Here is a 16,911-nt window from a genome sequence, read left to right as displayed (position 1 = left end):
AGTGGGTTAAGCCTCTGCCTTCGGCTCAGGTCATGATCTCAGGGTCCTGGGATCAAGCCCCGCCCTGGGTTCTCTGCTTAGCAGGGGTTCGGCTTCCCCCCACCACCACCCTGCCTGCTCTCTGCCTACTTGTGATCTCTCTCTCTTTCTCTCTCTCTGTCAAATAAATAAATAAAATCTTTTGAAAGAAAGAAAGAAAGAAAGAAAGAAAGAAAGAAAGAAAGAAAGAAAGAAAGAAAGAAAGAAAGAAAGAAAGAAAGAGGGGACATAACTACAGACACTAAAAAATGTTATTAAGGACAACTTTATGCCAAAGATCAGCCACTAAATGAAATGGGTAAACTCCTTTAAGATTACAATATTTGAAAAAACTATTGCAGAAAAAATCTGAATAGTCCTCTATTAAAGACATTGAATCCATAATTAAGATCTACTCACAAAGAAAACTCCAGCTACCTTGGTGAATTTTATCAAATATTTATTTGGAAAACGAAACAACCTCATACAACCTTTCAGAAAATGGAAAATGACAGAAACTTTTCCCAACTCAGTTCATCAACTTTGTCACTAAACTCTGATAGAGGTTAACCTTTACCCCTGAGATCCAAGTCCAAGCTCTCTGGGTCCTTCTGTTTTCTGGGATTCATCCTGTGGATCACCTAGTCAAGGAACAAGGGAAGGGTGGTGGGTAGAGCAAGAATCCTGGACGGTAATGTACAATCCTCAAAGTGAACACAGCTTCCTTCAGAAGCCTAGACTGGGGTTGTTGGGGGGGTAAGGTGGGAATATATCGGATTAACTGAGATCTGTATGCCCCAGTCAAGTCTGGTGAGAAATACCAGGAGGAGGACCATGGACTACCCACCACCCATGAGCTCTTCCTGAGTAAAAGTTGATGCAGATTTCCAGCACCTGGGGCCCCAGGCAGGAAAGCAGCAGTGGGTGGTAGGAGAGCTGGGAAAAAGAGCTCAGTGAGTCTGGTTGGGATGGGGATGCTTGAGTTGATCTATCTTCAGTTAAGGGACCTGATATGACAGAACTGAAGCCTCAAGGGTAGAGGAAGAAAGAAATACAGATGCACATGCAAATAGTTCCACATGCAGTTTATTGTTTCCGTTGACTGTGACCAAGGGAGGAAAGGTGGAATTTTCATTTCAGTGCGACACTCTGTAATATCCATTGTCCTCTGAAGGAATTATTAGTTACTATGGAAAAGAAAAGAGACATATTTTTAAGGTACCGACAGGAAATAAACTCCCCTCCACTGTAAAATATACAAACAACTGGGGGTACTGCCAAGCAAAAAAATTCAAATGTCTGAAAAAAGCATTCTAGAAAAACTTTTTGCAATTTACTTGTGAAATTATTTGCCTGAGATTAATGTTTATGCTACAATTTCCCGATTTCTGGAGAAGCATCATATTTAATCAGAAGTATTGCAAATGAAAAACTTACATTTTTCCACATACAGTGTTTATGAATGTAACCGTTAAGAGTTGGCATTTTTTTAGAAATTGAAATATATTATTAATTTTACTTTTTCCATATATTGGAGCTAATCTATTTGGTTTTTCATGTTATAAACAGTGTTTTGTTTTTGGCAGCTAGAAACTCATAGGCCTTAAATATTATGCCTATAATACCTAATGGATAAAGTGGCCTTGATTATGAATTTATTTTATAGACTAATTTACATATTTATATCTTATATCTTATTAGATATCTTATTGAATTCAAACTCTTTAATTCCATTCTGTCCACAAGAGCAAGTTCCCAACAGAACTTTACTAAACTGAAGAAAAAAGACTAAATGAATAAATACTCATTAATAGCAAGATTAGTAAAGATTAATATATTGTTTCTGATATAGTACTTAATTAATTCATCTACCTAATAAATACCTAGGATTTAATTATAGGTTATAAATTTTGTTTCAATTTTAGGGACAGCTCCTAATGTACTTACCTGCTGTTAGGTGTTTGGGGTGCTTTCCTGTGATTTGGATCTAAGTAAATAAGGAAATAATACTTTCATTTTGATAAAATGCAACCTGATAAAGTTATTTTTTTTAATTTTTAATGAAAGTTTCTTCCTCTTTCCTTCAAAATAACAGTAAGAAAGAAATATCTACCAAACGTCTATGTTTATACTCTTTATTACCAAAGTCAAAATAAAATTCTTGGGACCCTTTTCTAATTTTTATATCTATAGATTAATCTCTAATCCTCTAACCAAAAGAATTAGAGAAAAAATAATAAATTAAAGAGAAATTTAGTGAGGTTTATTGACAGAGAAAATAATATAGATAGTAAGATTAGTGAGATAATTCAGTAATAAGTGATATACTTTTACTCTTCCCATCCTTTCCTTACCTCTGCTATATCTTCAGAATGTAAAGTAGGTTTTTCCTACTACTCTGTGAAACACACTTCTTAAATATATGGTTGACCCCCGAACAACACAGAAGTTAAGGTTGCCAACCCCCACACAGTCAGAATCCACGTATAACACTTTGACTCCCACAAAATTTAATTACTTAATAGTTTACTGTTGACTGGAAGCCTTACTGATAATATAAACAGTTGATTAACACATACCTTATATTTTATATGTATTATATACTATATTCTTATAATTAAGTAAGCTGGAGAAAAGAAAAATTATTAAGAAAGTAATAAGGAAAATACATTTGCAGTATTGCACTATATTTATTTTAAAAATCCATTTTAAGTGGATCTGCTTAGTTCAAATCCATGTTGTTCAAAGGTTAACTGTAGTTAGTTTTCCCCCAAGCCAATTTAGAAATCTAGACTTATGAGTCTACTGACATGCACAACCCATTAGATATCCATCATTTAAAAAAATTCTTATTTTAGTAATGTTATAACACAAAGAGCTTGTTCTACCAATATCTCCCACCAGCTTTTCAACTGAAAAAAAATATTTAAAATAGAAGTTTAAAAAAAAAAACAGAAGAAAAAATCTAATAGGCGCTATAATAATAAAAGCACACCAACTATACCTAGCTTATTAAATTTATATGAAAGAATAATTCAAGGATGTTTTTCTGGTATATGCTAAACACAAACTGGACAAATGGATTAATGTTCCAAATCATATTCTTCAGATGCAATATATAATGTCCTATGAATGATGTCCTTGACTATCCCTCAATCCAGTTGAACACCATTTCTAGAAGAGGATGATTACGTGAACCTCATATTCTATGAGAGAGGGGACTCCAATTAGAGTAGTTATACTATTAATTGTGTATGTGAAGTTCAAGAGAATCACTTATTCAATAAGTTAGTACTTTTGCACATGTACTCTGCTAGGTGCTAAGTCTAAATTGGTTAGCAAAGACACATGGCGATTACCTTCAAGTGGTATCAGAGTATAGAGGGAAAGTAATGCTTCTAGGTAAGCAAAGGGCTGGAAGAATTACAGTGTTTGAGCATTATATCACAAATCCCATGAAAGGGAATGGAGATGATAAAATCAGCTCTTTTTTCATAATTAGTTGAGAAAATGTAACTAACATCTATAAGCGGTTATTATGTTAGAAGACATCTAAAAACAACAGAGAGAATCAAGGATGTAGAAATTCCATAGCTTCTCTAATGGAGGAAAGGACTTCATCAGAAAGGATAAAAACTATAAATGTTATGGTATAGCCTAAAAATTTAACCCATGGCTATAAAGGATATTCTGGAAAACTAGTGGATTGAAAGTAACTAAAAGAAGACACTTGGAAAAATATCAGACCTTACGAGAAAACTAAACTCTCTAAGGAAGAAGGAAAGGTGAGCAGACCAGTATTTGATGACTTCAGAGGGATCACAAAGCCACAACTGTGGAGCGCGGGAAACTGAAAACTTAAGAAAAATTCAGAGAACCTTTGTTAACACAACTTTGGGCTGTTGAGAGGCTATGAGAAGCAAAGAATTTTAGTGTGCTTATGACACCATCTCTTTGATAAACTCCTCCTAAATGGAGTTCACTCAGTTGCTTATATTGAGGTTATAGAGGCAAATGTAATCTGAACAAAAAAAAATTTCCCTTTATGCATCTCAACATAAAGGATGTAAAAATCCTCTGCTTATGAGTTAGTTCCACAAAATAGTTATAGATACCTTGTCTCATTAGATTTAACTAGTTTTTCCTATGTACCAATAAAGTAAGCAATCAATAAAAATTCAGTCAGCTGAAGAAAAAAGGCTCATTCCTAGAACGGAAAATATTAAAAAATTATCTTTAGGGCTTTATCAATTGTGGCTGTTCAAAAAATATTACGCAATTATTTATTTGTTCATTCTTATTTTCAAGGTACACTTATTTATGAGAAACACTTCCTAAATTTCTTACCTGCTGGTATATGTTTGAGCACTACTTTCTGACCTGGATCTAAATAAAAATATAAGATAAAAATAATGTCTAACAGTTATATTAAGAAACTTGACTATATTAAGAATGAAGATCAGGACATTTTACACCAAACTAACTTAACACCTGGGACATGCAAAAAAATATTATTCTTATTTACCCAACATCAAGTGCAACATATAATGCAAAACTTAAGTTCTCCAGTGTGGAAAAGTATCTACATAGCAGAGATGCATTTTTTTCTTAATCACCTCTAAGTATAATATGTAAGTTTGATGATGAATGCCTAAATTTGGCTGTCAGGCTTCAAGTTAGCTTTTCAAATTCACTGATATGTAAATTGCCACATTTTGCAAATTAAAACACATTTATTTACTTCTGGGCAATCCATCAGCATGAAATGACAGGAAAAACTTCCACTTTCTATTCCGTAAGTAAAGCTTTCCCTCTCCGTTCCACAAAAAAGCTGAAGAAAATAGTATAAAAATCTAATACCCAATGGAGGCTGACAGCTAGAAAGGCTTTTCCTTCTGTTAGTAAAAAATGAAGAAACTAGAAGTTCAGAGGGAAAACAGGAGCAAAAGCTGAATGATTACAAGGGAATATGAATTACTCACACCCTAATAAACATGGTTTTACTAACCCTAGCTTGGAAGGAGTTGAAGCAGGTACTTAGACATTAGAAAGCTAAAACAAACCCAGGACCAGTAGTCCTAAGTGGGGATAAGAAAAGTTATGACTACTGGGAATGCAACAGGTAAGTTGTCTTAGCCACGTGAATGGAAAGATTACCTAGAGATGTAAAACCTCAGGTCTGCAATATACATAAAGCACAGGACCTCAGTTCCTTAATTCTACTACCCACAAATTTGAACCAGTTATGTATAGAAAATTCTGAAACATTCATGCTTCAAGACAGGCAAATCTAAAACATTCCCCTGTTCCTAATGTATGCCTACAACTCAGAGCATGCAGAATTCCCATGAGACCATTGTTCCTGAGGATGACACTGCTTACAAGTGTAAATTACAAACTACTGGGTAAAAAAGGAAATTGAAATCAAAATGAGAAAACAGTTCAAGAATGAATAGTGAACAAACTAATTGATAAATATGTTGTTAAATCCTAGTAAGTAGTCATTTAATGCAATAACAATAACAATGACTAATGAAAAGGAAATCATGTAGATAAAGTATCTAGAAGTTAAAAGCCAAATGACAATATGTGAGAGATTAATAATTGGATTTCTCTATTAGATGACCTAAAATCCTTCTGTTTTTTAGGAAAAGACTGGAAATATTAATTGAATTAAAGTATTTAAAAATTAATTATGGGGCGCCTGGGAGGCTCAGTGGATTAAGCCTCTGCCTTCTGCCCAGGTCATGATCTCAGGGTCCTGGGATCGAGTCCCGCATTTGGCTCTCTGCTCAGCGGGGAGTCTACCTCTCCCTCTCTCACTCCTGCCTCTCTGCCTACTTGTGATCTCTCTCTCTCTGTCAAATAAAAAAAAAATAATTAATTAAAAAAATAAAAATTATGTTTAAGTGACATTAATATAACCATTCTGGGATTCACTCCTTTCTGCATTCCTTGACTTCAACAGCCTTTCCCACTAAATTTCCACCAGATAAAGATCATTCCAAAAAAAAGAATTGACCTGAAAACTATAGTGTAGATGTTATGTTAGTAAAGTGCAGCAACAGTACCAAGTGACATTATTAAAAACTTAAGTGAAAACTTATCCAGAAATATATCCCTAGTACACATCAAGCCAAAAGGCTAGACCAGTAGATTAACATCCCAAATTATACTACACCAACTGAAATGTACATTTTCCTGTAATTAATGGTATCATTCCTCACTCAGTCTAGGCAGATAATCCTAGAAGAAATGAATTATGTCAACAGGTTTTTAGGATAAGACATATGAAAAAAGAAATGAGAGCAATTTTTTTGAACTTATTTATTTATTTGACAGAGAGAGAACAAGTAGTCAGCACAGCAGGCAGAGGGAGGGGGAGAAGCAGGCTCTCCACTAAGCAGCAAGCCTGAGATGGGGCTAGATCTGGGGCTCAATTACAAGCCCCTGGGCTCATGACCTGAGCCCAGTGCAGCTGCTTAACTGACTGAGCCATCCAGGCACCTCGAAATGAGAGTGGTTATAACATTAGTTATATGGATGTGTATGTGTGTGTATATGTCAATGTATTTTATGTTTTTAAGTTTTTCTATTTGTCAGTGTGAGTGTGTGTGCACACACGTGCAAACACCCCTGGGCAAGGGAGAAGAGTGGAAATTAAAAGTAATCATTCATTCATTCATTCAGCAAATATTTATTGAGCATTTACCGTACGCCAATAACTCTACTACATGCTGGCTATACAGTGCTGAGCAAGATAATCATAGCTTTTATTTTCTAAGATAACAGTATAAGACTTATGTCCAAGATGAGGAAAAAGTAACTGAGACTTGCTGTATTTGAGTACCATATGATAAGTCCCTGACATACAAAGGAGATGTTGTTGTTGCTGTTGTTGTTGTTGTTGTTATTAAATGAAAATCAATTTTTTAGTTTGGTGATAGTAACTCATGACTTCAAAGTGTCATGATAAAGAGAAGACCATAATAGTAAAAGAGAGATAAAGGATAAGAAAGGGAGGCATTCTCATTGAAGAAGAAGCCTTCTTCTAGAATAAGACAAATTATATAACCATGTTGTGCAGCCTAGAAAATTTACTCTGTAGATTTGGAAGTGTTTTACACTAGCAATGGACTTAGAAGAACATACAAGGAATAAGACCAGCTCCCCATACAAATAAATAAAGCCTTAAGTCAGAGAAAGAGGAGTGAAAACTCCTAAACATTTCATATCTGCAGAAAGACCCCAAACCCCAAAATTGTAAGTGTGGGAAACTAAAGACTTACTGTTTTATTATACGGAAATATCGACCTTTCAGGAAATGGACAGAAATCTAATTAAAACTACTTTGTGATCCTGAGAGGCTATGGAAGATGTAGAATTATTGTTTCTTTATGATGTTTCTCTTCAGCAAAATTTTCTTAAGTGACCAGGATAAGCATTCACTCAGTTACTCATGAATTTTGTACTGAATTTCTAGTTGCAAAGTCTCCAAATACAGAAGTAAATTTCCCCAATTATGAGTTAGCTCTGTAACCATTTCACCAATCATTTATTCCTTCGTTTCCAAAAAATAAACTCCCAACATACATTAACAAACTGAAAGGAAGAAGACATTGATTTTTCTACACAAATAGTCATTAGTTACTAGACTGGCAAATACTAATGGGTTATTTTTGGTGTAGTACCTTACCAATTGTTACTGCTCAATTAATATCTAGAAATTTGATAGTTCATCTTATTTTAACACATACTTATTTTAAGAAATACATCCTAATTTACTTACCTGACTGTATCTGTTTGGCTGCTGCTTTCTGATCCGGATCTAAATGAGAGTGAAAGTAATGCTTCCAGGTTAATACTAAAAAAATTTGCCTCCATAGATAATAAATGAACGTTAGACTATTTTGTGACCTATGTTAACTCTTTTATACCTCTAATTACCACTAATGAGTAATTTTAAAAGACTACTAAGTTAGGCTATGCAAAGAAAAAATATCCTAATTTACACATGTACCAATCCATAAAGAATATAAATTTCAAATCTCCAAAAGGGAAAGGAGCAAGAAAACAGCTTAGTTTTTCTCCTTACTACTTCTCAGCATAGAATATATGCTTGACTTTGAATGCCTGATTCTGGCCTGCAGGTTCCAATCAAATGCTTTAACAACAGATAAATTACAGGTCGTAATTTAAAATGCTCACTGACTCCTGAACAATTAGGCAGACTGGGCTGAAAGGGCAGTTTCCCCCTTCTATTCCACACAGAGAAATAGTGAAAAAATAAGAATAAAACCCACAAAATTACTAATCAAATTTTAAGAGAAGAAAATGAAATTTCTGATGATAGTTTTAAAAAGAGAGAAATTAGAAACATGAAATGTAAATAGGAACTAAAGCTGAGTGACTCTGGAGAGCTATGTGAGTTAGTCATCCACATTAGCCTGTAAGGAGTTGAGATCTCCTGGAAAGCTGGGATTGACTTCTTTCCCTAAAATTGGAAGCCATGAAAGGAGGATGGTAAAAGCTATTACCATTAATCTTTGAGATGCAGCAGGGAAATTGCTTCAGAAAAAGACATACAAATGGTAACAGACACATGAAAAACTGTTCATCATCATTAGCCATCAGGGAGATTCAAATCAAAACCACATTGAGATACCACCTTACACCAGTTAGAATGGCCAAAGTTAACAAGACAAGAAACAACAAGTGTTGGAGAGGATGTGGAGAAAGGGGAACCCTCTTATACTGTTGGTGGGAATGTAAGTTGATATAGCCACTTTAAAAAACAGTGTGGGATTCCTTAAGAAATTAAAGATAGAGCTACCTATGACCCTACAATTGCCCTACTGGATATTTACCCCAAAGATACAGATGTAGTGAAAACAAGGGCCATATACACCCCAATATTCATAGCAGCAATGGCCACAATAGCCAAACTGTGGAAAAAGCTGAGATGTCCTTCAACAGACAAATGGATAAAGAAGATATAGTCCATATATACAATGGAATATTATACCTCCATCAGAAAGGATGAATACCCAACTTTTGCATCAGCATGGATGGGACTGGAGGAGATTATGCTGAGTGAAATAAGCCAATCAGAGAGAGTCAATTATCACATGGTTTCACTTACTTGTGGAGCATAACGAATAATGGAGGACATTAGGAGAAGGAAAGGAGAAGTGAGTTGGGGGAAATCAGAGGAGGATACAAACCATGAGAGACTGTGGACTCTGAGAAACAAACTGAAGGTTTTGGAGGGGAGGGTGGTGGGGGGATGGGTGAGCCTGGTGGTGGTTATTAAGGAGGGCAGGTATTGCATGGAGCACTGGGTGTGGTACATAAACAATGAATCTTGGAACACTGAAAAATTAAAATAAAATTAATTTTTAAAAAAAGAAGTGTAGATAGAAAAGGATCACCTAGAGATACAGAAACTCTAAGTGCTTAAAATGGTTTAGGGATGTGGATATAAAAAATATCACATAGAAAAACAGGAACCTCAAGCCTTACCAACTTTAGGTTAGGATACCAGTCCATGCTTCCTATGAATTCTAGATCTCCAGGTGTACCAAGTGTAAAAATGTATGACTTAGGAGGGTAACATATGAAATAATCTCCACAAAGAAGATTTTATAAAGCAGGACACACAGAAATCTCATAAGATAATCATTGTTGCTTAGGCAACCTTAAAATCAAAGAAAAAAGCCACTAAGAGTTAATGTCCACAGCTAGAGAAAAGTAAAGAATTCATATATGAAAAATTATAGGTAACAAACAAACTTTAAAAAAAGAATGTTTAGGATTTCCATAGAGATCAATAAAGGAGCAGAATTCATTAAATAAGAAATTAAAGAATTGGGAAAAAAAATTGCTGATTATTAAACTGTTTAGGGAAATCACCCAGAACACTTGATAAACAGAAATGTAATAGAATATACAAAGACAAGTTAAGAAACATGAAGCAATTCAGACACAGAGGATTTACTATGAAGGAGGTTCAATATTTGAAAACATCTAGGACTTTTCTAAAATGAAGAAAGTTGTGAGTCTCCTCACTGAAAGAAAATACTGAGTCCAGTTCATAAGTTAAAAAGAAAAATCTCTACCAGAATATATTATAATGAAATAATAACTCTAGGGACAAGAAAAAAACATAGAAGCTTTGTTAGGCAGAATTCTAGAGATTGCTTCCTAAGATCTCCATTCTTTGGTTATCCAAACATTCTTCTGAGTACTTAAAAGTTTTGCAAGTGTAATTATAGCTCCAAATCAATTGACTTTAAAATACAAAGATTATTTTTGTGGGTCTGACACAATCAGGTGAGCCTTCAAAAGTAGAGTTAGTCTCCTGCTGGCAGAGAAGGAAGGAAGAGGAAGTCAAAGCCTAAGGAAGACCTGAATGCCCTATTTTCTTTGAAAATGAAGGGAGAAACAATGCAGGCAGCCTCTGAGAGTAGAAAGGGGCCCCCAATAGACAGCCAATAAGGAAAAGATAGTTCAGACCCATAGTTGTAAGAAATTTGATTCTGTTTACAGAGCTAGGAACACAGCCTAGCCTTTAGGCCTTCTGGTCAGGCTTGTGACAACCCAGCCAAATCTGCCTGATTCCTTTATTTTTTTTTTCTTTTTCTTTTCTTTTTTTTTTTTTTTTTAAATTTATTTGACAGAGAGAAACTAGGCAGAGAGGCAGGCAGAGAGAGAGGAGGAGGAAGCAGGCCCCCTGTGGAGCAGAGAGCCCAATGCGGGGCTCAATCCCAGGACCCTGGGATCATGACCTGAGCTGAAGGCAGAGGCTTTAACCCACTGAGCCACCCAGGTGCCCCATCTTTTTTTTTTTTTTAAAGATTTTATCTATTTATTGAGAGAGAGAAAAGGAGAGCACCTGCATGCATGTACAAGTAGGGAGAAGACCAGAGGGAGAGAAAGAGACTCTCAAGTAGACTCCCTGCTGAGTGCAGAGCCTAACCCAGGACTTGATCTCACAACCCTGAGATCATGACCTTAGCTGATATCAAGAGTCCCATGTGTAAGGACCTATTTAGAAACGCTCCCAGCTCCCCTTCCCCCAGGGGATTTACTTGGAGACAAGTCCCAGAAACCAGCTTCAGGTAACAAAGCCCAGATACAAGGGTGGGTCAGGCCAGGTGGAGACATCCAATCAGTGGGGGGATGCATACTGTCTCCCTGGTTACCAAGGAGTATGGGCCCCGCCCTTTGGGCGCCAATCCCAATCAAAGTGTTCAAATGGGCTGGTTCAAACGTCTACTAGGGTAAATTGTAACTCAATTGGTCACCTAGCATCACTGTGGAGTTTCCTGTGTGTATTACAATCTCATTGGCCACCTGTGAGTGGCCAGGCCCGACCGCATGGCCTTTGCCCTTAAAAGCTAGACTGTGAAACAGAGAAGGGTCACCCTCTCTTGTAAGAGGTGCGGCCCCAGACATTCGGTTAGGTTAGATTCTTGATGCTTGGTGCGAAATAAAGCTTTGCTTGACCTTTGCTTTGTATCAATCTCACTCCTTTAAGATTTTTTTTTTTTTATTTGACAGACAGATCACAGGTAGGCAGAGAGGCAGGCGGAGAGAGAGAGAGAGAGGAGGAAGCAGGCTCCCCACTGAGCAGAGAGCCCGATGCGGGGCTCGATCCCAGGATCCTGGGATCATGACCTGAGCCGAAGGCAGAGGCTTTAAACCACTGAGCCACCCAGGTGCCCCTGGATCAGTCTCACTCCTTTAATCACGGACCCATTATTGGGGCATAACACCATGCTTTATTGACTGAGTCACCCATGTACCCCATCCACCTGGATTTCTAACTTACAATATCTTTGACAGAATAAGTGAATATTGTTTTATGTCACTAAGTGTGTGGTAATATTAACATATTACAGCGAAATACAAAGAAGAATACAAAAGAAATACAAAGAAATACAAAGCCTACTACAGATAAAATTCCTATTAACCACAAAGGAATAAATGAATAAACACACTGACAGATGTATCGTCATCATCATTTTCATCAGTAAGGCCAGGCTACACTGACATACCTTCAAATACCTGAGGCAAACTGATCTCAATTAGAAGTCCACACTACATAGACTCACATTCAAGAGTGAAAATAAAGACAATTTCAGGTGGATAAGAAAAACAGCTTAATACACAGAGACTCACTGATGGAAATTCTAAGAGTTGTACTTCCCCAAATGGGAGAGTGAACATAAAAAGATGGAGCAAAATTCAAAAGGGAATAGTGAACAAATAAAGTGGTAAATATGTAGTGAAATCCTGGTATGTTTTGACTAAATATAACAATGACAATGACAATGATAATGATGACTTGTTTGCAGCAGGTTAAAATTCAGGAGTAATTAAATACCAAATAATAATAATATGGAACAGTTGGAAAAAATGTATAGGGATAAATGGGCTAACATCAATATGTGGTTAGAAATTGTAAGTGTTCATTATATCTGAAATTGTAAAACTAACATTGAATTTTAATTAAATAACAATAAAATAATTCAATCATTAAAGAATATCACTTAAAGACTATAACTAGAACACATAATGACCAAATTAATAGAAACAAAGAAAAAACAATGATAGTACAATTGATGTAATAATTGATGTAGTACTACAAGATAGTGGAAAAATAATATATAGACCAAGTATGATAAATAGAACAAAAAGTAAATAAAATGGTAGAATTTAGTCTAAATATATCAGGAAACATATAAGTATATAACCATATTAAATTCAACTATTGAGAAACTCTGGAGATTATACATTTTTAAATTCTATTGGCAGGTTGTTTTTAAGAAACTAACTTAAATAAAAGATTGAAAGTAAAAGAACTGAAAAGTCACATTATGTAAATCTAACAAATAGAATGTTCATATAGCAATTATAAAACAGTAAGGACTGAATTCATGGCTAAGAAACAATAATACGGACAAAATACTAACAGCACAGTTAGGTCAATATAATTATTTCTTCCCAATCCACAATTACTATAGATTTTACCTGAGCTTTGTCACATACAATCTGTGAAATGCCAGCTATTTGCTTATTTATTTACCCAAGCAAACATGAATATAACCCAAGTTGGGCCATTTCTAGGCACTATATAGCCTTTTTCTTTACTAATTATATACATCCTATTTCTTAGTAGAGTTGGCTATTTTCATCCTTGTTTCCTGAGTAGACTTCCAATAAACATTAAGTGAATAAAAGACTACTAAAAATTAATTGCTATAAATTAGTAGTCTGATTTTCAGTGCATTACTTTACCACTTGTATCTGTTCAATTGATGTCTAAAAATTATGAATTATTAATTCATTCTTAATTTATAACATGTGTTTTATGAGAGTTTCTAATTTACTTACCTGCTAGCAAATGTGTGAGTGCTGCCTTCTGAGCTGGATATTAAAAAAATGAAAAATAGTACCTTATGTTAGTCCTAAAAAAGTCTTGCCAACTACATGAATAAAAAGGTCATTTTATAAGCAGTGTTACCTCTTTTACAAGACTAGTTACCAATAAAGAAAATAATGTTCAAGATCACTGAACAAAGGTAGAAATATATAATGTTCTTATTTCCCCATACCTCATCCACAAAGAGTGTAAATTTCAAATTTTCTCAGTGAGGAGACTATCAAAAAGGCACAGATTTGCTTTTTCCTTATCTCTTCTGAACACAGAATACAGATTTGACTCTGAGTCCCTGATTCTGAACCGCATACCCCAACTTTTAACCTTTTTTCATTGATCTTGAAAAAAAATGTTACATTTTATGAATTTAAAAAACCCATACTGGCTTCTAGACAATTGGCAGAGTGAGCAGGCAGTGCAGTTTCCCCTCTTTACATTCCTCAAAACACAGAGAAGTGCTGAAAATAGTAACACAAACACTGAATACATAACTGGGGTTAACAATAAGACTTCTCCTGGTGCTAGTAAAAATGAAGAAACTGAGAGCTGAAATGGTAAACAGGAGCTAAAACTGAATAACTGCCATGGCACCTAAATCAGTAATAACGCCTTTCAAGCTAGAGATTTAATAGCTCTTCCTCAGAAGGAGTTGAGGTTCCAGGCCTTTGCACGTGGGGAAACGGAGTTCCTTAATTAAACCTGGGAGCCATGACAAGCCATATCACCCTTGAAACATGGTTAATAAAAATTCTGACCTGTGGCACTTGAAATGCAACAGGATAATGAGGATATGTAGATGGGGGAAAATACATCACTGCGAGAAGTAGGAATCCCAAGCCTCCAAAAAGTGTAATTTTAGGATTCCAGTTCACACTCCTACAAATTCTTGAATGCCATGCATAGCAATTGTTTTTAAATATTTTTGATTGATGAAGGAAGCAAAAATGAAACAATCTGCATGTATTTATATTCAACACAGAACATGCAGAATTCTCAAAGGAAAATCATACACACTGAAGATAAAAGGGTCTATGATTACAAACCACTAGGAGTTAATGTCAACACCCACAGCAAAATAATGAATTCACACACCAAAAAACCAAAAATGATTAATAAAAGTTTATATAAGAATATTTTAAATCTCCATAGAGCTCTTTGCAAGAACAGAATCCACAAATCTTAACAGAATAGTGATGGCAGAACTAGTGTAATGAAAGAAAAATCTAACACAATACAAGATTTAGGTAAACATGAATGTGGTTACAAACCATAAAGGCATACTTCCAATTCTGACCAAAATGGAGTAACAGACACAATTTACCCTCCTGCCTAACACAACTGAAAATGCAGACAAAATTTATGAAACAGTGATTTTTAGACATTGAATAGTAGACAACACAGAATAGCAATTTCTGTAAGAGAGGAATAAAAGAGCTGAGACACTTGTGATTGACCCTTCTTATTGCCTGGTGAGAGCTTCCAGGCTATCACACAGCCAGGAGGACCCAGGAAAAACCCAGAAATCTCCCTAAGTTGAGCTAATAGAACTGGGGTTCTAGCAAAGACAAAGCATTAGAACGCACAGAGAAAATACCAGGGAGGGAAAGAGCTGCCTAGAGAGAGCTCCTGTGATATGTGGAGGATCCTTCTTGAGTCTTCTGCAAAGTACTGATCACTGAATGCAAGTGAGGAAACTACTTAAGCCAGAGAAAAATTATTTGAAATTGAGCAATCTTTTGTGCTTACATGGGGACAAGAATAGCTTGTGTTCCCACCACCTGATTTTTAAAATACCATGTTTTGAAGAATTGGGTAGAGTTACTCAAAAGGGTATCGCCTCAGTAGTGGTGACTATTGTGATCCCACTTAGCAAGGCATTAAAAACAATAGTGTTAGAACAATTGGATATTCTTATGCAGAAAACAACAACTCTATTCATACATTTTAAGCTATACAAAACTTAATTCAAATTGGATATAGGTCTAAATGCAAAACCTAAAACTATAAAGACATTGAGAAGAAAGCATAGGAGAAAATTTGTATGAATTTTGGTTAGGCAAATATTCCCTAGATACAAAACTAAAATCATAATCAATAAAAGAAGAAATTAGCACAATGTATTTCATAAAAATTTAAAATTTTTGCTCTTTCAAAGAATAAAAAGAGAAGCCTTGGACTATTCCTAGTGTACCTATTTGTAAATCATATATAAGACTTATATCCAGAGTATGTAAAGAACACCCAGAATGCAATAATAACAACCCATTTTTAAAACAACCACAAGATCTGAACAACTCAGTAATAAAAATACAAGTCAGTTAAAAAATGGGACCTCTCAGCTGGAACTATCATCTTCCAGCAATTTGTCAAAAAGACCGATACAAAGGGAAAGAGGAATGGCACTAGCTATACATTCTTTAGGCCTTTTAGAAAAAAACATGGAGTTGTTCCGTTAGCCACATACATGTGAATCTACAATTAAGATATTATTAACATCAAGGAAATGGCCACTGTTCAAAAAGGAATGTCTCACAAATGTTACCACAGCAAAACTGAGAGTCTACGATGTTACGCATCCCACTCAAATTAAGGGCAAGATTCACGCCAAGAGAATTAATGTTCATAATGAGTGTATCAGGCACTCTAAAAACTGAGATCGTTTCCTAAAATGTGTGAAGGAAAATGATCAGGAAAAGAAGGAAACCAAAAAGAATGGTACTTGGGTTCAGATGGAGCACCAGTCTGTTCCACCTAGAGAATCACTTTGTGAGATTCAAATTGAAACTGCTGGAACCCATTTCCTATGAAATCATGGCATAACAGGTACAAAAATAAATGCGTAAAAGACCTCTGAACTAATTAATTACTTAATTTTAAAATGGGCAAAAAATTTGAACACATATTTCTCCAAAGAAGAGGTACAGATGACAAATAACCACATGAAACAAAGAAGTATCATTAGTCATTAGAGAAACGCAAATTAAAAACAATGAGATGCTACTGCACACTATCGGAATTGCTAAAATTTTAAAAATAAACATATTACCATACCAAACATTGGTGAGAATGTGGACGAACTAGATTTCTCATGTACTAGTGGCTGGGATATAAGATGGTACAACTGCTTTGAGAAACAGTTCAGCTTTTTCTTTAGAAGTCAAATATACCTACCATATTATCTTACCATTCATTCTTAGGTATCAACTTAGGAAAAAGAAAGCACATATTCACAGAGACTTGCATATAAATGTTCATAGTAGCTTTATTTATAACTGCTAAAATATGGACACAACCAACACATCAACAGATGAACAGATGAACAAATTATGCTATATTTGTACAACTGAATACCTATCAGCAATAAAAAAGTAACTGATATACATAAGAGCATGGATGAATTGCAAAATAATTATGATGAGTGAAATAAACCAGACAATAATAAAGAGCGC

The 16,911-nt window shown here is 35.2% G+C and overlaps 1 protein-coding gene across 1 annotated transcript in view; it reads right to left on the bottom strand.

Annotated features, from left to right (window-relative positions):
• Nucleotides 1-1,094: 1,094 nt before the first annotated feature.
• ADAM32 (ADAM metallopeptidase domain 32) overlaps nt 1,095-16,911 on the bottom strand; it is a 185,621-nt gene continuing 169,804 nt past the window's right edge. Inside the window, exons 20-23 of the mRNA XM_032838058.1 lie at nt 13,417-13,449; nt 7,808-7,846; nt 4,366-4,398; nt 1,095-1,205 (exon numbers count right to left, since the gene is read on the bottom strand). Coding sequence (XP_032693949.1) covers nt 1,199-1,205; nt 4,366-4,398; nt 7,808-7,846; nt 13,417-13,449 — 112 coding nt within the window. The 3' untranslated portion in view covers nt 1,095-1,198. The remainder of the gene's footprint in view (nt 1,206-4,365; nt 4,399-7,807; nt 7,847-13,416; nt 13,450-16,911) is intronic.

Source organism: Lontra canadensis, unplaced genomic scaffold (assembly GCF_010015895.1).
Source record: "Lontra canadensis isolate GAN:19392208 unplaced genomic scaffold, GSC_riverotter_1.0 scaffold101, whole genome shotgun sequence".
Lineage (NCBI taxonomy): Eukaryota > Metazoa > Chordata > Mammalia > Carnivora > Mustelidae > Lontra > Lontra canadensis.
This window is presented reverse-complemented; position numbering and strand designations above follow the sequence as displayed.